We start from the raw sequence: 19,973 nt of genomic DNA, 5'->3' as shown, positions 1-19,973 counted from the left end.
GGGTAATTGTCCAAGGACTATACAGATTCGACCTGCAGCAGCAGCCAGCCCCATGCATGCAGTTCTGGTTTACAGATTGATGGGATCCACCGTCTTCATTGCATCCATCAGGTAAATCCAACATGTATGCTTCACTAGCCTGAACTGCGCTGGTAATACAGTCTCTGTGTCACATCGCTCTCGATGTTTTTCTTCACTCATACGTTTTGTTAGCTTAGACCTTGCTATCCTGCTTTCAGCAGCACTGCTGTAATCATCTGTGAAAAAGCTTAACTGGACCACCAGTTTCAATCTTCAGCGGTATCCTCAGGCTGATAATAAATGTGCTATTGTAGGGCAGATACAACATAATCCTGACAAGCAGATCTGGCCCCAAAATTTATTATACAAATTATTTTTATTTTCTATCATATTTGTTTTAATAATGTCATGGAAATTACTCTTTGGGATTCCAGAACTGACAATGAAGCATATTGCTATTTAAGAACACAAAGCCACTGAAAATTTAAAGACATGCAGAGAGGGAGGGGAAAAGGGGAGGTATTGTGGAACCTTTTCACTGGAAAAAATGCAGTTAGCTTTACTAATAATACCTCCACACACATGTGATCCCTTTTCAGGAACCAGCACTGAGGAGACAATGGAATAAGGGAGCAGGAGCTCAACCACACCTCTCCAGCCTCCGTGGGAAGATTTCCACATCACAGCAGGTTTGCAATGCCCAACGGGTCTTGCCATCAATCAGAGAACCAGCTGTCTTCTCCTAAGCACATGGGCAGCCAAAGCGTTGCCGCTCTTAATGACAATTCGGCAAGAGGAGCCTGGCAGAGAATCAGAGGAGCTAAGCTGTCCTGTTTACTCACAACCTATTGAGCAGCCTCCTGCCAGCTCTGGCTGAGCTGGCCACCCATCAGGGGTGGAACGGTGTCTGCAGTGGCCACGGGTCTGCTTCCACTCATGCCTTTGAGCAGAGCATTTCCAGACACCTCCCAGCATTGGTGGATGTTGTCGGGGGTGCTCTGCTTGGCATCCCTCTCTGGTGCCCTCTCCATCTTTCTCCTGAGCCATCAGCCCTCGCACCCTTCCCCTTCTTCTGCGGCTGTCCCTCCTAACCAGCAGTTTTTCTCAGCCTTGATTACCATGCAGAAGGGTGTGACAGAAGGTGCCAGAGGACCCACTGCCACCACATGGCAAGGTGCATGTGTGAAGGGTTGGCTCACACAGTGGGCTTGGTTGGAAGGGGTAGGACTCACCTGCAGCATGGTGCCCTGATCTCCCCTCAGCTCAAAGAGATGGGACCCTGCCTGTAAGTGTCTACCTGATTAGGCAGGTATGACTCCCTGGGGTGGCTGATGACCTGATTACAGGATCCATTAGGTTGATACATGGAATAAAAAGGTGGGAACAGGGTACAGTGCTACAATGCATGGTGGAGTATGGGATATTGTAAAGGAGAAGCCCATAATCTTGGCCCAGGATGTGAAATTTGATCATTCTGATGGAGGATGGGAAAGACTTGAGGACCACCAACACGCAAGTGCTTTTATGGCACAGAGCATCTGCTGACAAAACCCCATGTGCACAGTCCTGTTTTTACAATGTGTATTTTGCACGGACACAGACTAACTAACACTAACAAGCCACAGCTGACTTTGATACTGACAGTTACCAGTCTGTGGCTCTCGAGGAGCCTTTGGTAGGATCTGTGCATTTAAAAATGAAGCAGCCCCAGATTTTTTTCTCCTCTTGTGGAGAGTTTGTGGTAAAATCATGGTGAATACTTGCATTAGTAGGGAGGCCTGCAGGCACATTGCCTGTGAATGGTAGTATTTTTTCTGGGCTTAGCAGGATCTCTTTTCTGCTGTGTCCGTGCATTTGTACACTCATGTGAAATGTGATCACAATACATGTTCAAGATAAGAAACCAAGCCATTGATGTCCAAATGATTAGCTTTGACTGGTTAATAAGTACCTACATGACAAACAGAAACGTCTGATAGAAAGGACTGTTACACATGAAAAAAAATTGAAGCAAATAATAAGTACAGAATAAGAACAATAAGGTGCTGAAATGAACTGTCACACTTTCTGTTTCAGCTTACCAAGTAAAATTAGACAGCTCGTGTGCTGGGTGATCAGACTCAGGAGATCAGGCATTTCCATCAAACTGCATGGAAACAGTGATGGGTCAAGCTGGGACTACTTCTGTTTTTTCCCACTGACCTGGCATTTTGGCTCTAAAACCTTCTTTCCAAGTACTGGGAACACTGTGAATTTTCAGGACATTGGGCTGCAATTTTCCATGTCGTTTCCATGCCTTAAAAGAGTCTGAACCTTGAGGTTTGAATCTTAAGATTTTTTGTTTGTTTTTCTTGCAGTTTTAAGTTTGCTTTGTGGTTTTTGTAGAAGTTTTCAGCCAAAATTATTCTCAAAAGCCTCCGAAAGAGAAGGAAAGAAGGAAACAGAAAGAGTACAGGGAGGCATAGGTCTGCAGCCCACAGAAAGGGAAGAGACCATCAAAAACCAAATATTAGAAACATGACCATAGTGGAATGAAGGACTTGCTGCAAGAGGAGGCTGAGAAGAAACATGGAGTGTGGTGAGACAAAGAGAAGATCGTCCATCCTCCAGTTCTGCTGGAGTGACAGAGAAGGTGAGGTTCATGAAGAACAGAAATGACCTGTCCTATTTCTTTTCAACAAATCAATATCCAGTTGCAACATTCCCTTACAGCAAAGTTTGCATTAACATTAGGAAATAAAGCTAACCTACTTAAATTGGGAGGCAAAAGAATGTGTGTCCAGGGCCTACAGTGAGAAGGAGAATGTGGGAATAATAAAATGTTTGTTGTCTGCTCCAGCATGAATGTGTAAGATGATCTTGAGAAAGCCATCTGCAAAAAAACCCCATAACCAAAAAATTTCAGTATCTCACAGGAGGGCTGGGAGGCCCTAGAGGTGCCAGCTTTCAGTTACTACCAAACTCTCTAGGACAGCATAAACAATCGTTTTCTCACATTTGTTCTATAATTTTTTTTTTGCCGAGAGTGCTTTGAAAGCTGCCTGACCCTGTGGCCCTCACACCACAGCAGCTGTACGATGCTGATTTATGTCAGAGGATTGCTTTTGTAAGGACTGTGGTCTCCTTGTGTCTCTGGAGAAGATCTAAAAAGCTGAGGTGGACTCACTGAAACCCTCACATGGTACCTTTATTACAGAGCACCCAGTCCTGACCCAGAAAACCTTGCTAGTGTGTGCAAACTGCTGCTTATTCTGCAGAAATGAAACTTGCTGCAGTGTGGGGGTCTGCAACAATGCCGCAGCTTTTTGGTTGGACCCGTGTGATTTCTGACAGTGACCCCCAGGCCTGAGGCACTTCACAAGCCCCTTTTTCCTTGGCTGTAAGGGGATCTAGCAAACAGCCTTACTACCCAGGCCAGGAGGAGACACAGAGGCAGGCTGATCTATTTGGGTCTTCTATAGGTGTCCTTTAGCCTTCCCAGCTGCCCAGCAAACCCTGTCCCCCCAGACAGCACTTTAGCTTGGCCAGGTCGCAGGTGCTTTGTCTCCGGACATTCAAGATGCTTTATCTTGGGGCATGCCAGATTGCCTGTGGGGACACCCTGGGGCAGGCACCTGCATCCAGTCCTGGCACCTGTGGTGCAAAGAAACTTCTCAGATGCCTTCTGCATGGGAGTTTGCCTCTCCTTCCTCAGAAGACTGCTTTAGTTAAAGTCTTTTTGGGGTGGCTGCCTAGCCCTTCCCTCCCCCATCAGGGCAGGGCCCGACCCTTCCTTCGAAAGGAATTGCTGGTGATGAGATTTCCATCTAAAAGTGGGATTCTGACCCTTTGTTTAAGAACAGAAACAAAACGTGCTTCATTGCACCTCATGAATTCTTTCAACACAAGCATCTTCAGTTACATGTTTCTGTAGCTGGACATATGTGTCTGTCACCACGGTAAGGGAGGAAAGAATTTCCACCGATGTGAAAGCATGGTGCTCCCTTTCATCCTGCTCTCATTGTTAAACAAATAAGCTGCCTTTAAAAGTATTTCAACATTTGTGTCTCCAAAAGGGGCTATTTTCACCCCTGTCTCAGTTCACACTTAAGTAGTAACCTTCTGTTTAGGGCATCTGTTAATGAAGGGCAATCATCTTGATTTCAGTTAGTGAAATTACTTTGTGTGTATGTGGGTGTGTGAAAATAATACAGTATCTTATTTCAAACCTCATGGGGTTTCAGCAATTATACCTTTAACAGAAAATCTCAAAAGTCAATAGCCTTATAATGTCTAACTCCTGGGAACCAGAGTGAGGGGAAATTAAAAATCCATCTTTGAGTTTAATGGTGTAAAAATATGCGTGTAGATAACCACCATTATGTGCCTAATTCCCTCCTGCTGAAGTACACATCCCGAAAAGCTCACCTCGCCCAGACAAGGTAAAGGCAGATCCCACAGCCCCTGCCTGCTTGTATCAGCCTGCATGGGAATATTGCACGGGGCGGGGCGGGGGGGGCTGTGCCCAGGCAGACATTTCCAGGTGCAAAGCAGCACGTCCCAGGTGAGCAAAGCCTCACCCACTTCTGAATGTGCCTTTCTTCTTCTTGGCTGTTCCCTAATCATCCCACCCTTCTTCAGCTCCTAATTCCTTTTTTATTTTTTCTTGATCAAGGATATGCAAATGCTGCTCTGAGTCATGACTGCTGCAAAGAGTTTCATCTCTTCGATAACAGCAGCGCTGTGTGAATGTGTGCATTTCTGCTTTACGTGATTGTCTGCACGTCCCTTGGCACACAACAAGTATGTCTCCCAAACCACAGCTCACATGTCTAATCACTTCCACTCCAAACTCCTGAGGCTGAGTTAGGGACAATATAATAACCAGTTTCTTGCAGGCAACTGGGCAACAATCCAGCTTAAAGTTCACTGAATCTGCTGGCTGACATCTAACTCATCTGCAGTTCAGGTCCACAAATAATCTTCCACGGTCTCTTGGCAGAGGTAAGACTCAGAGACACTCCATCTTCTTGGGCTCTCCTGCAGTTGGAGATGCTGCCCCAAAGTGTGGAGGGACTAGCACTGGCAGGGCTGGTCAGGTGGTAGGGAAGGGGATCTGCCTGTTTTTGGAGACAGAAGGCTTGAATTCACAAACCAGACCACTAATTTGAAATTCACCATTTGCTGGCAGCAGATAACTTTGCATTCAGGTTGGCAGAGTGTTTTTAATTCTTCCAGTCCTGAATTGCTGTTTGTAGATGTTTGCACAGAGCTCAATATAATGGGATCTGGTTCCAGTTAAGGCCAGTTGTAGTGTACATGGTAAATAGTATGGGGAAATGACAGCAAACCTATCTCTTTGGGAGAGCCTCTAAAGTCAAGCAGCAGCATGTGGACAACATGGACACTGGCACAAAGACTGGTCCCACAGCCCTGTCCTTACCCAGTTGGAGGATCACCAGATAGACAGGGAAGAGGGCTAAAATGAACTGAAAGAGAATCTTTCCTTCCTTCCCTGTTCCCTGGTTTCAGGTCCAGCAGAAAGATAAGCACACATCTGCCCAAATTTGGTACATTGCCTTCAGAAAGAGCTTATCTGAGCAGGCAATGTAGGGGTGAGCCCAGTGATGCACTTTCACATTTCAAATCTTTCCAATATTTTAAATTTCACATTCACTGCCAGCCAGCAGAATATCTGAAGCAGGATGAGTGGGGCAAGTATGACAGGGTATGTGTTGTGACATGATTTGTGACTTTAGAGCCACTCATCTCTGAGTGTTTCTAGGGAGAGGGTGTGGAGCAGGACAGTCTCTTCAGGCTGTTCATTGGTTTTTCTTCACAGTGCACATGATGAAGCTTCCTGATATTATCCACTATGTCAAGTATTACTCTGTTGCGCATTATAGAGCACTCTAGAGCGCACCTCTCAACTAGCCTTGAAAAAGAAACTCACCGATCCCACGCAATGAAAGTCCTTAGAGCAATGTCTTTTCATATAAATATCAATTTTGCCCAATTCATAATCTTTCTATTCAAAAGTGGTTTAGTATTAAAGGTATTTCTCTTTGGTTTTCAGCTTGCTTATGTATTTTCTTGGTTTCCTCATTTAAAATTCCTTGCTTGCTTAGGAGCAGATCTTGTGACTTTTGCTTGAATAAGGAGAAACAGTCATGCCATAATTTGGCTCTGTTAGTAGTGAGGGGACGGAGGAGGAAAGGTTGGGAGAGGAGAATATTTTTCATTTTACTTAGGCCACGTATTACAATGGTTTGCAATACCAGTTTACAGGCAGAACTGGCCAGTTTGCTGGCACATATGAATCACTAGATGCAGATTCCATCCACAGCTGTTTAACCAGCTGTACCCTGGCAGAGGCAAGAAGAGGCAGGAATTGGAAATTCCTGCTGGGATAAAGCTGAGGAACAAGCAAAAGTATAATAAAAGTGGGAGTTGTCTGTAATGCACCAAATAGCCCAACACACAACACGAGGGCCTGGGCTGAAGCAGCCGTAGGCTGGAAGGGCTGCTCACTCCAGCTGCTCTTAAATGGGGGCAAACAGACCCCTGTGCAACTAATAGGCTTGCTGTTGGTACCCAGATGGGACACTGCAGGTACAGGCTGGCAGGGTAGGACAGAGGTGGGTTAGTGGAGAAATCAACTAATTCACTAATTATCTACTAGCAAAGAGGGACGAAGTAAGTCCAAAGATTCCGCAAAAGATGCTTGAAAATGAGTTGTAAAAGCCTGTCAGTGCTTCTCTGCACTGGGCAGAGGACAGCTACCTTGGAAATCATTTTGTTTAAGGAGCTGCTGGACATCACAGCAAGGAGGTTTCTTTTATAAGATTTTTTTTTTAAAGCATTCCTTAATGACTGAACCTGGGATGCCTTTTGACAGGGGGCAGAGAGTGTGAATGAACTTGGTCTGGGTTACAAACAGTTTTTGCTGAAAGAACCAATATTGGTCCATCGCAGCACATACAGATGTGGGTCTGTACATGCATCTCACTCAAGCACCCTGCCTCAGGCAGCCCTGGTTTGCTGTTCTGGCACAGATGTCTGTTGTTGAACAGATGTCATCTTGTAAGCTCCCCTAAGCAGCTCCATTTTCCAATCAGAATTGTAACTGGAATTATATACAAAACATAATTGCAGCGTTTATAAAAGGGGAGTCTAAAAAACTGTCCTTAGAGCTCAGCGAATTGAGGTCACCCATCAAGCTGCTGCCCACCCCTCCTGCTTGTTTCAAAAAAGCCAGATGACTTTATTAGAGTCAGCTGCTGAATAGATACCATTGGCATTACAAGCCAGGAAAGACAGCTAGGATACTCTTGTCACTCATTTATTTTTTGACCAGAGAACAAACCAATGCTCGCTGTGTCGTCAAACAGGTAACAGTCTCTTGTGTAATTATAGCAAATTATTATAATAGTTATTATAATAATTTATAGCTATTTGTCCCTTAAGCCAGCTCCTTCGTCATGTTTTTCACTGTCTGCTCTGTGGCTGTCTTATTGAGATCATAAGCATTTTGGGCAGGAACTGTCTGTGTCATATGCAGCGCTGGTCACCCCTACTCATGCCTAATGAGTGACGTTCTGCTTTTGGTAATTCCATTTTGTGACTGCAATCAGCTGTTAGGAGAAAAAATTGTACCATCTGGATCAGTATATAATGACTGTAAGGAATCCCAATATTATTCTAATTGTAAAGAATCACAGTATTTTTTTCCCTGCCCTTGCTTTCAAGACCTGTGTAAACACGTAAATACAGCAGGACTGGACTCTCTATGCAGTTGCCTAATGAGACATTGGCAATAAGTTTAGGCCTCAGCTTGTTAGATGTGATGGCCCTGCTAGTCAGCAGGTGTAAAGCAATATAAAATAGCTGTTGAAAATCTGACCCATAGAATCTTTGGACATAGCACTGCCTGAATTTTTTTTAAAAAAAAAGTGGTTTAGATTAAATCTTCAGTCTGCAATGCTAATATAACTTCAGAAAAAGAAAGTATCAACTTGGTTAAAAAAACATCTCCGTGGTAGAGAGAACAGAACTTCTAAATAAAACAAAGTAAATCTCCAAGCCAAACAAAAATGTCTTACGAGGCAATTCAGATTTCTTTTCTTCAAACAGCTCGAAAGTTTCTCCAAATTTCCCCTTGTCTTCTATGTTCTAATCATGATAGGGACATGATTGTCTAATACCAATCTCAGAGCATGGCAGATAGATGAGATATTATGCTGTAGACATGCTTGTGGTGAGGCTGAGGTCCACTGGTTTTGTAACAGTTTCAGCTTGATGCCTTTTGGTAGATAGACTGGATCGCAAGATGTCTGTAGATAAAATTCAATGTCAAGATCTAAATGGGGCACTGCAGCCCCTTGGATAACAGGCCATGAAACTAAAGTGTACAAGCAGAGTTTGCTTCAGTCTCAGCTGTTCAAAGATCCTGCAGTGGCAGAAATTATGTCCACCTAAAGTTCACTGCAATAACCGGATCTGTGCCAACGCAGAATGACAGCAATGCTTCATGTTCAAGAAATAGATGTTGTTGTTCCACACTATACAGTATAAATCATACATGGATATATTCATGTGTATTTATTTACATGCATGTAAATATGTATGCTTTGAAAAATGATATCTTCATCATCTTGGTAAGTTTTCAGTTTCTCTGAACTATAATTTTAGCGTAAGTCTTTTTGACACTTTTGACCTTGTAAGCAGTCAGACCAATGAGGTTAAAACAGCTGATTTTTGTTGCCCGCTTTACACAATCTCGTAATGGTCAATGCTGGTAAAAGGACAACTGGTATTCCAAAATACTGGAAAGCCAGCAGGATGGTGGATGAGTTGTGAAAGCTCCAGCAGAAGCAGGAGGGCTGGCAGGTGAGCAGGAGCCTGTTGAGACAGGTCTCTGCAGCGTGTCCATGGAGCTTTTGCGTCGATGCTATACAGCTCTGTGTATCCCACTGTGAGACAGATGTAAGGGACAAGCATCCTTAAAATCCTTGTGAAATCCTCTAAGATCTACAGGTGACGTGAGGGATCTTTCTCCTAAGATCAGAGGGAGCTGGGGCTGTGATTCCACCCCTGCCTCTTGCTGTTGCTATGGGCAGTGAGTAGTCAGAGTCAAAACCGTGAAGTAACAGAAATCACAAAAACCGGTAATAAAAGAAGGCTGTGTTTGTGATGTACGGCAATTTTAGAAGCACTGCGTATTTCAGTTTTATGATGATCCCAGCCGTTTCAGGGCTGGCAAGGTTTCCCCTTGGTCAGCATGGTGGTTGGAGCATGGTTCCCCTTGGAGCATGGTCCAGCATGACAGAGGAGCCAAAGCAAGAACCAGCCCTGCTGTGTCCTTGCCTGGGGCAGGCTGGCTGGGGCAGGGCTGGTTTCCTTCTCTGCTGTGTCCACGAAATTACTTTAGTGGAGGAAGAAGGAGGTCAGTCCTCCTGCTTGAATCAGAAGAGAAACCTTCCCTCCCTAGGCATATGGTCAGCCAAGCTGTCTTCTAGAGATGCTGGCCAACTTCTGTTTCCTGAATTGGTGAGGCTGTTGAGGTGGCCATCACCAGAACCCCACTCTGTGCTTCACTGCATTTCCCTCCCCAGGAGGATGTATCAGCATGGTGTGGTGGTGTGTGAAAACACCTCGAGGTGCATATGGTTCTGCAAGCCTGCTCTGCAGAACAAGAGACTCAACCATAAGCAAGAAACCAAAGAGGAATCAGTCCTGGGCTGGTCATCCATGGTCCGAGAGAAATCCCTGGCCTCAGCTGACAGCCTTGAAATGTCAAAGCTTCCTTTTGCTGGCTGAAAGAGGCCTGGGAATTAGAGCCCCATAGCCAGGGGATTTGTTGCCCTCCACAAGAAGTCACCCTGGACACAATAAAAGCAGCCTCCTTGCCAGAGCAGCCAAGGCAATTGAGAGGGGTAAAGGAAGCTCTTAAACATTTGCTTTCTGGATTCTGACTGCCAGATCTCTCGGGAGAGGCTGGACTCCACACAAAAATGCTTGACGGGAAGAAACTCCCTAGGAAGGGATTGTTCCATTTTGTTTTGAACTTGAAGGCCTCCAGTTGAGTTGGGACATTGCCACCAGCCACCTAAGGAAAGCTTGAAGCCTTCCTACATGGGGTGGGGTAAAGGCCTACTGTGGGTGTACAAAAGGCCTTCAGAAGCATGACTTTCCCTGGGACATAATCTTCTTGCCACACTGTGTTTTGTGGTTGAACGTAAAATGGGTGCTTTGGTGCTTTTAATGACAAAATTCTACTGAGGCTTCTCTTTCCCTTCCCACCCGCCTGTGGCTTTTACTCCAGGTTAACTTGAGATTTTCCCTGGAAATCACTCTCTGTGGGTCCTGTGTGCCTGCTATAACTTTTTTTGTTGCGCAGTGAGTCTTTTTAAGAAAAATGCATAAGCAATCCAAAAAGGAAATGAAAAACCCGTTTCCCTGATGAAGGAAAAGAGACCTCATTACTGGCTTGAGCATCTTGCTCTCTCACACTCCCTGTTTTTCTCTGAATCTTGCATTTTAGGCAGTATATTCTCAAGGGGATAGACTCTTTTCCTCCCATTCTTCATTTCCCCTGGTCCTAACTTTAATGTCTCCTCGCATGAGTATGTCCTCCCCACCGGGGACAGCAGAGTTCTCTTGGGCTAGAGGAGCAGGGAATGCACGTACCCTGACACTGGGACATTGAGCAAGATGTGGACTTGTAAATGACGAGCTTGGGGCTGAGGGCACGGGGCAGTGGCAGTGGCAGGGGCAGGGGCAGGGGCAGTGGGGGGCTCAGCAGTGTCTGTGTATGAGCAATGTGCTCTGATGGCTTCGGGGCTTCCTGCCTATTGCAGGCACCTTCAGCGCTGCGGTCTGCAGGTTTAAAGGTAATTTCATGGAAATTCTGGGCTTCTAAGTATCAGTTATTTAGTGGCTGTTTTGTGGATATCTCCTTGGGTTTAATACCCAATTTCTGTCTAAGATCTCCTTTGGGGCACTACATGCTGTTTTGGAATATTGCTGCTAGACTGTCCTAGCCTCATTTTCCTTAAATATATCATGGAGTTTACAGTAGTTTGAAGCCTCACATCACAAGTTTATTGTGATGATGCATATGTTTAAGGCACTCAGCTTGAAATGAGGTGAAATTAATTTTCTACACATTTGTGATAAATAACCAGAACCCTGATTATTTTGGTGGTTTACTAAAAGACACTTCTGGTCGAAACCCTACAGCTTCAGAAGCATCTGTAGGAGGCCACAGATGTATGAAGCATTTTGTATGAAGGAAAATGGAACAGGTACAGTGCTAAAACTGCTAAAACTGTGGTCTGTGTACCAGTTTCTTTAAAGACGTCTTTGAAACTGTGACAATGTGAGAAATCACAATATGCTATGATGAAAATTTCCCCTCTCTATGGAAGGAATACAGTTGATTTGATTTATCAACCCAGAGATACAAAATTAACACAGACTCTGTTGTCTACTGTTTGCAACCCCCACAACTCCTAAGGTCACAGCATGAATTGCCCTTTAAATTTGACTAGCACTACAAAATGCAAACACAGCAGAAATAGGCAGAAAAGTATAGGCAGAGCTTGCCCTTCTTTTGCTTAGTGAGGTGGCGATGGGAAACTGCCTGTAAGATGCACCACAGAAATTCAGCTTCAGGGTAGAGCTGGGAGCTTGACCTCCCCGGGTCATGGTGTACAAACTGTCCTATTTAATTGATGTTCTGCTTACCACTCTGTTAAGCATCAGATTTGGAAAGTCTCCAGCTGGTGTGGAGGAAGGAACGATGTCTATTTGTTCCTACTCATTCTTGCACTGCTGTGCAGAGGAAGGTAGGATTTGGCGCTCTGTTGGGATTTTAATCATTACTTTTCAAAATGAGTACAGAGCATTTATGATTTTCTTTCTGGCTGTCACATGGCAAGTGACGTTAGGACTGAACTGTGAATGGAGAGAAGTAGCGGTGAATTGCCCTGCTTGCAGCTCTGGAGTCAGAAACTAACATATTTCTCATTCAGCGATGCTAAACCCCATTGCAAACATGCTATTGACAAATTATTAAATATGTCAATGAAAGGATTTGGTTTACTCCATATTAAGCACATCCTCCTTTTCAATTTTATTCCCCTCTCCACCCCACCCCACCCCACCCCCCTCGTTTGGCCAAAGGAGATTAGACTTACATTCCTTAAGTACAGAAAAAATTGGACTAGTGAGCCAAAATAGTTCTGGTTGCCATTGTTTCAGTTTTAGATAACAAACACTGTGCTTGTAACCAGCACATGTAAAGAAATGTATTGACCAGTGATGATTCACATATAGAATCAAGCTGCTCCTGGACAGCTTGTGAATGGAAGGAAAAGCTATGTTTGTTTAATATATTAGTGTGCAGATGTTATCTCTATTTATAGATAGACAAGCTGAAACTCATAAAAACTGAATTGCTTGCCAAGAAAAGACAGGAAAAGGCAATGGTAGGTCTGGGGAAAAACTTTGGATCAGTTGTCTCCAAATCATCACCTCTACCAAATAACAGTACCTCCCTTTAATTAATAATTCATTGTTGAGTGTTTCGAAACAGCTGAGCAACAAGCACATTACACTAAAAGATGTCTCTTTGGCATCTTTTTGGCTGTAGAGGATATGACTCAATATTCCTCCATTTCAGCATTGAGGGAGCCTGTATGCGGTAAAGAGCAGCTGTGCCTGGTCTCCATGACCGATCAAAGGTGAACAACTGATTTCTTACATTTGCTACAGACCTTACTGGCAACCATGCACAATGTGAATTGCCTACCTGTTTCTGTCCCAGTAAATGTGGTGTTTCCAGCTTGATAAATATTTTCATTCATATATTTATCTTTCTGAGACCTCTTCTTCTGCCTTAGCTCTGTTATGCTAAACCATCACCTCTCTTTCCCACCTTGACTTTCACAGGAGAAAGTTTCAGACTCCCTTTGCATTTGTGAGAAAAAAAGAGAGGGAAGAGGGGCCTTGTTTGCAATCTATATAGATCTTCATGTCACTGAAAAAAAAACACCTGCTGGAGCGTGTCATTAAGTGTTTCCTTTCTGCTGATAAAGACTCTACCTCCTGCCTCTTGGTATTTGACTTCAGTGTTGTTTGGACCTTTCTAGGCCAGCTCCTATGAGTCACAGTCTCAGCTGTGTGTGTCCACCTGAGTTTGGCTGTTTCTCTGGGTATGCCAGGTGCCTTCAACAGGGATGTAGCCATCCAGTGTGTAAATCCAGAAGCACTTCCCCATCAGGAGTTAGAGGCCATCTTCACTGGGGTCTTCAAACTCATCCAGGCAAGGAGAGGAAGGCTTAACGTGGCTTCCGGCAGCCTGGATGCTACTAACTGTGCTGAGGCACAGGCTCTGCTGACAGACCTGTGGACAGTGTGGTGGTCAGATGCTCCTGAGGCTTCCATGTGCATCTAGGTGCCTTGTGCCCAGGCACCCCTGCAGCAGCTCTTTAAGAAGAGCACAAATAGCCCATGTTACAAGCTTCTGCCTTCATGTCTAGTTTATTTGCATCTATTTTACGCACACACACTGACCAAATTGTATCTGCTCCCAATACCTTTTTACTTGTCCCTTTGCTTACACAGCAGTCTTGCTGCTTCAGCAAGACTAAATATTTTGAGCATTTATTTGGTGTATTATTTGTGTTCCACACCTCCATCCATTCTGAAATCACTGTCTGAGTCCAATTCCTCTCAGCCCTGCCAAAGTCCAAATATCAGCCTCACCTCTGCCAGCACAGAAAACAGGTCCCTGCGTTGCCCACTGGTGTCAGCTGCCCAGATTCCTGCACATGTATAATATCTCCAGTGGTGCACTCCCAGGTACACAGGGAAATGATACGCATCCTCAAATAATGCCAATGGACAAAGTCCAAAGGTTTCCTTCTTTTTCACCATCCTCCTGTCCTTGTGCTCAAATCTCTTGCTGTGGTTAAGTTCATTGACCTTGCCAAAGTCTTTCCTGCATTTCCACTCTTGCTCAGCTCATGCATACCTTCTTTTTCTCCCTGTCCCACCCTTTGCCTCCCAACACCAGAATTCCAGTGCTCTGGGCACCTTCTGGGAAGCTCCATCTTGTAGGACACTGACCAGCACTATGTCATGTTAGCATGGTTTTCAGGTTGCCACCAAACCCGTCTTCCTTCTTTCCCTGGGCTTCTCCACCTAGCTGAGTTTCTTCACATAAGTTTCATCCTTGGCAACTGCAGACAGTATTTCATGCTATAGAACAGCTGGTGGCAAAGGGGATGAATGTAGTCTCACTGGGGTAAATCAGGAGTAACTAAATCTGCTGTGTTGCTGTCTGAGTGGAAAAAAACAGGCCTGTGCAGAAAATACTGCAAGCATGAGAGTTTAGAGTGCTGTGCCACTGTGAAAACCATGACCTGTGCACCTCATGTGATAGCATTGCTAAATGAGCTTTGAAAAGAGAACATTTTTCTAGTGGCCTCTGAAAGAATGTGGGTGGCAGAACAGCGACAGTAATTGGCAATGTTAATTGCAGTCACACATCAGTTTCCCTTGGCGTTTACCAACTTTCCATATAAAAGACATTGTTACACTTGAAAGCTGAGGTCAAGTTAGCTAATCATTCATAGTGTGTTTGCTTTCTCCCAGGATTGTCTAATAGGAATTGTGCCTTGTGTTTTAAAGCTATTTCAAGCAAAGAGCCTAGAGTGAAATTGTTTAATTTGATTTAAAGATCTCTATAGCTGACCTGCCAATCAAAGTGATTCAGATAACTAGCTGGTGTACCACTTGTGAATTAGACTTGACTCTGCATTATACTGATTGATGTGCGGAGTATCTCTGAGGAATTGATCGGCTTTTTTTCCAAAACGTTGATTTCAGTGAAATGGTGTTACTACATATTTAAAACCATCCACTATGTCTGTCACTAAAAATCATGGGACTGTGAGTCAGTCATCTTGGATGACTTATTGTTCTGTCATTGATTCACTGAAAATGAATGTCTATACTGCACCCAGCATGAACTGAATGAAAGCTCAGATGCAAACAGCAATCTAACCAAAGGGCCAGAGGGTTTATCACTGTCTAATTAGGGTAAATTATAAGGCTATAGTTTTATAAGGCTGTTTTATAAGATTATAGTGTGTCCAGTTACAATATGTACTTGTTCAGAATGGACTAGTTCCTTTATAATCCTGTACCCAAGGTTATCTAACCGTACAACGGGTGAATAATGTATTTTCCCAACTGAGAACTGTACAGGCATGGTAAAGTGTTTTGAAAGGAGTATTTTAGTCATTGCCTTACAGTGAGTTTGTTTTCTTCAAGTTATGGAATATGACTTTAATAGATAAATGGGGGAAATTAGGCTTTCAATCACAATGCCTGTTTTATTGGTCAAATATAGAATGGATTAAAAACAAACAAGCAAACAACTATAATTTGTATTTAACTGTATGACTTGGCACAAGACTCTGTAGTGAAGACAACTGGTGATTCAGCTTTGTCAGTAAATTACACTTTTTCCAGCCTCATTAACAACCCAGACTAGCTATTTCCACCTTCTCCAGACAAAGGTAACCTTGTCCCAGATTTACTAGCCAGTCATTAACAGTCATTGAAGGTTGGAGAGCTCTTGCCCCCAGGACACTTCCAGGAGCTCAGCACCAAACCCGGCTACTGCCCCTGAGGAGGGGAGAGTTTTAGCTCAGACCATCATTGCGGCCGGGCCTGCCTTCAGGGTTTGCTCTGGTTCCCGCATGCCACCCATCTCCCATGTGCCTGGTGCTGCCTCCCAGCACAGCACAGCCCAGTGCAAGAGGGGGTCTGTCCCAGCGAAGCCACCCAGGGCAGGCAGGGGAGCCGTGGGCAGCTGTAACAGCAGCGGCACTGAGGGAGCTCTGCAAAGCCGTGGGCTGTGAACCAGTGCCAGGGAAGTTCTGCATCTGCCCCTGCAGCTCCTCTGTGTCTGGGACACTTGCTGCTGGCTCTTTGCAGAAAAGTCATTATAATTTTAGTTTTTTAAGTAAACTCGTGCATGGCCAAGTCTTACGTGCTCAACAACATTAAATCCTTTGGTTCTGCTTTACTTCAACCTCCATATAACTTCCCCTTGGGGAACTGGTTGGTTAGTCCCCTCTGTACCTCATTGTGCAACACTGCAGTTACTAGCATTGACATGCAGAGAATAGAGACAGAATTTATATGACATTTTGCGGAACTGACTCTTGCCAGCACCCGAATAAGGATAACCTTTCCCATCCCTTGGAGAGTTTGTGTTGCGGTAGCTTTGTTTGCTCCTGCAGTGATAACTACCCATGACCGTGCTGTTGCTTTCATGCATCTCCTGTACGGACCACCATGAGCAGTCGAGCATGTCCTCCCAGCCACAGAGAAGCAGGAGGCTCTCTGCTAGAGGTTTCCTGTACTGAAAGTCCCCAAAGAAAAGGGAATTGACTTTTGGGTTGGTTGGTATAGAGAGCAGGTCGGAAGGGCTGGCTTCGAGACAAGGTGCCAGTCAACTGAATGGGCACAGCTGAAACTCCACGAGCTTTCTTACTGAATATTGTGATAAGAGCTTTCCTTACATGCTCATGTTCAACCTTCACTGATTGCTGCTGCCGCTCTTGGCTGTTCCCAAGACAGGGTGCGTGTTGCTGTTGATAACACTGTAGTGCTGATAGGGGACCGGTTATTTACAGCCTCTGTTCTTGCCTGCTATTTCAAAAGCATCAGTCACTGAACAAGTTCTTTGGTCAGGCTGATTCAGGAAGCAAAACATTGATACCAAGTGCATCTCTTGGTGCCTGTATTTGTGTTGTGGTTTAACCCCAGCCAGCAAGGAAGACCCACACAGCCGCTTGCTCACTCACCCTCCCCTCCTCCCATGGGATGGGGAGGAGAATCAGAAAAAGGTAAACCCCATGGGTTGAGATAAGTAAAAAATAATAATTATAATAATGATGATAATAATAATAATGATAATAATGATGATGATGATAATAATAACAACAGTAATGAAAAGAGGGGAAAAAAAGGAGGAATAGAAAACCAAGTGGTGCACAACACAGTTGCTCACCACCTGCTGACTCATGCCCAGCCAGTCCCCAAGCAACGATCAGTGGCTCTGGGCCAGCTCCCCCCAGTTTATATACTGAGCATGGTGTTCTATGGTATGGAACATCCCTGTGGCTAGTTCGGGTCAGCTGGCCTGGCTCTGCTCCCTCCCAGCTTCTTGTGCACCTCCTCACTGGCAGAGTGTGGGCAACTGAAAAGTCCTTGAGTTAGGGTAAGCGCTACTGAGCAATAGCCAAAACATCAGCGTCTTATCAACATTATTCTCATACTAAATCCAAAACACAGCACTGCACCAGCTACTAGGAAGAAAACTAACTCTATCCCAGCTGAAACCAGGACAGTTTGGTACAGTTTTGAGTCAACTCTTCCTCTCTGATCTTCTTTTCCCTACACCTTATTCTGAATGCATTTTTCTTCTCCTGTCCTACCCTCTCCCTCCCAAACCTCTGTTTCATTTCCAGAGAAAAACAATCACTCACATCTTGAATTAAAAAGATGCATTTCTAATTCCAGTATATACACCTTGCTTATTGCCAAAATTAATCATGAAAATCATTAAGATGTTGGAGGTTCAGAGGGTAAACCAAAACACATTGCTGATGTTACAGGAATTCTTTCTCACAGGAAGGGGAAGGAAACCTACAGTACTACCAGCTCTGGATACTGGCAGATAAAATGGCATGAACATTCATCTCTGCTCTCAGATATTCCCTTCAGAAATTCTCTGAAAAGCAAATTATGCAGGACAGTGCCATGGGATTGTCCCGTGGGCTGGGATTGTTCACACTGGGCTGGGAAAAGGACTCCAAATTGCAATGGGAGAGGAGCTGGGGCTCTTTGTGCTTTGTGGTTCCCCTTCTTGGCCACAAGGATACAAAAGGCTTTGTTTCGTTCAAAATAGACAGGGGAAAACTTTGAAAAAGGCAACTTTAAGCCAATTGTGCTAGTTTTAGTACCCAGTGCAGTGCACAGTGCAGGACTTTGTGTAGGCTCCAAGGAGAGGAGCATATGTGTGTATTTAAATGGGAACTGAAAAGGAATACTCTGTCAACTGCCCAGGACCTGGGATGTTTAGGGATCAGTTTCCTAAGTGAGTGTAATGGCATGAGAGCAGTTAGGAGGTGATTCAGATCAACAGGCAGAGTAAAGCTCTCTGAAAGAAAGGCTTGCCCTGGACATTGTAGAATATCTCTCAGCTAAAACAGATATCTTTATGAAGTGTGTTTGGATAATGAAAACACAGGCAGGGAAGGATCTCTTTTAGGTTTTGGTTCTCCTAGAAACACACCCTTGTAGACAGAAGAAAGATTGATAGGGACCCAAACAGAGATGTCCACCTAGTTAGATATCCTTCCGGGATGTGCTTGTATCAGTAGTTACCCCTTTCAGCTGCTTGTCACTGCCAATCTACTGGATGAGCCACTTGTTTATTTTTCTTCATGGAAAACCAGCTCGATTACTTTCATTGTTCAGCTTGTTGATCTGAGCTGATTTTCATCTGCAGCTGACTGAAGAGTGCTGCCACAATCTGCCCTGCCTGCAGCATGGTTGGCAGCCACTGATAGCCAGGATGGCAGGGGAGGGAAGGGGAGGACAGCAGAGTCCAGCAAGAAGATCTGAAAGAGATGTAAAACCACCAGCCAAAGCCTAGAAACCCTATATTTCTTCACTTTGCTCAACCAACATAGATCCCTAGAGCCCAGTGCACCTAGTGAACTGTGAGCCTTGATAATTGCCACAGCAAGGGAAGACACATTCCTGGGATCTAGAAACTAAGCAGGCAGAGGGATACCCCAAGTTCAGTTTGGGCCACAGTGGAAAGAAAAATGGGATATGCAGGCAGAAACTGTCTTCAACAGTTTCAAAACTCTTCTGCACAATTCTTGCTTGCACCAGGAATGCTGATATATCATGAATAATGGCAAGCATCTTTTATATGGGAACACCTTTTGTATAGCACATCCTCTACATGTCTGGAAAGTACCCTAAAATAAGTGAGACACTTTTGAATGGGCCACTCTTCCAGTGCTCCTCTTGAAGTGGGTCATGGGACAGCCAAGAGTACAAGGTGCCTGGATCCAGCAGGACAGCCCATATAAAGCAGTCACCTGGCTCTCCAGGATAAGGTCTTCATCCGCAGCAGACAGTGATAATTCCATTCCTCTTCTGCTTCAGACACGTAAAACCAAAGTAGGACAGCAGTGCACAAGCCCCTGCACCTCACACCTCGTGTTTCCTGTTGGGTAGGCAGTCCTTGTTCTGCATTTTGAGCTCATGTTTATGCACTGTTTAGGAAATCTTATCTTAATTTCATTGTGAGGACTCCATATGTAAAGCCTAGGGCTTGGCATTCCTGAGGCCTGGCCACAGGTCCTCTGAGAGTGGTTCGTTTTGTTGCAGGGTCACCTCTCACTGCACAATGCAATGCACTTTTGCTGCCTTGTGTTCAATACTGGAGTTGAACACAGTGTCCTACCATGGAGCATCATGTTTTTAATGGAGAAAACACTGGGATTCAACTAAAAGTAGAGCATATCTCAGTGGGTAGTTACAGGCAGTTACTTTCCACAATATTTCTGCTGTACATAGAGCAGTCTTTGTCCCTGTGCAGCTGAAATGGTAAACAGGCTAACAAGCCACTCCTGGCCTTTCCTTACATGTGGGCACCCCTGCCCACCACCATTGTCAGGGAGGACCGGCTCTTTTGCAGAGAGCCCAACTGCAGGGAGGCCAACCTCTTGCCAGTGTGGCGGAATGAAGGAACCTGCTCCCTTATCTCTTTTTTTGTAGCAGCAGAGTGTGTGCATATCAACCAGAGACAAACTAAACTGGCAGAAACTGTCTTTCACAGTATTGTAACTCTTTCGAGCAATTTGGCTCGC

At 44.7% G+C, this 19,973-nt stretch overlaps 1 protein-coding gene and 1 long non-coding RNA gene across 2 annotated transcripts in view; both read left to right on the top strand.

Annotated features, from left to right (window-relative positions):
• The first annotated feature begins 1,984 nt into the window (after positions 1–1,984).
• On the top strand, positions 1,985–6,031 carry LOC114016373 (uncharacterized). The gene is made up of 3 exons (XR_003560791.2): positions 1,985–2,653; positions 4,676–4,803; positions 4,899–6,031. It is a non-coding gene; the product is annotated as an uncharacterized LOC114016373 (long non-coding RNA).
• A 1,323-nt stretch (positions 6,032–7,354) lies between these two features.
• NDRG1 (N-myc downstream regulated 1) overlaps positions 7,355–19,973 on the top strand; it is a 74,482-nt gene continuing 61,863 nt past the window's right edge. The window contains exon 1 of the mRNA XM_055704430.1: positions 7,355–7,391. Coding sequence (XP_055560405.1) covers positions 7,369–7,391 — 23 coding nt within the window. The 5' untranslated portion in view covers positions 7,355–7,368. The remainder of the gene's footprint in view (positions 7,392–19,973) is intronic.

The sequence above is a fragment of the Falco cherrug genome, chromosome 3 (genome assembly GCF_023634085.1).
Source record: "Falco cherrug isolate bFalChe1 chromosome 3, bFalChe1.pri, whole genome shotgun sequence".
NCBI classification, from domain to species: Eukaryota; Metazoa; Chordata; class Aves; order Falconiformes; family Falconidae; genus Falco; species Falco cherrug.
The sequence above is the reverse complement of the archived record's forward strand: the minus strand, read 5'-3'. Positions and strand labels throughout refer to the sequence as shown.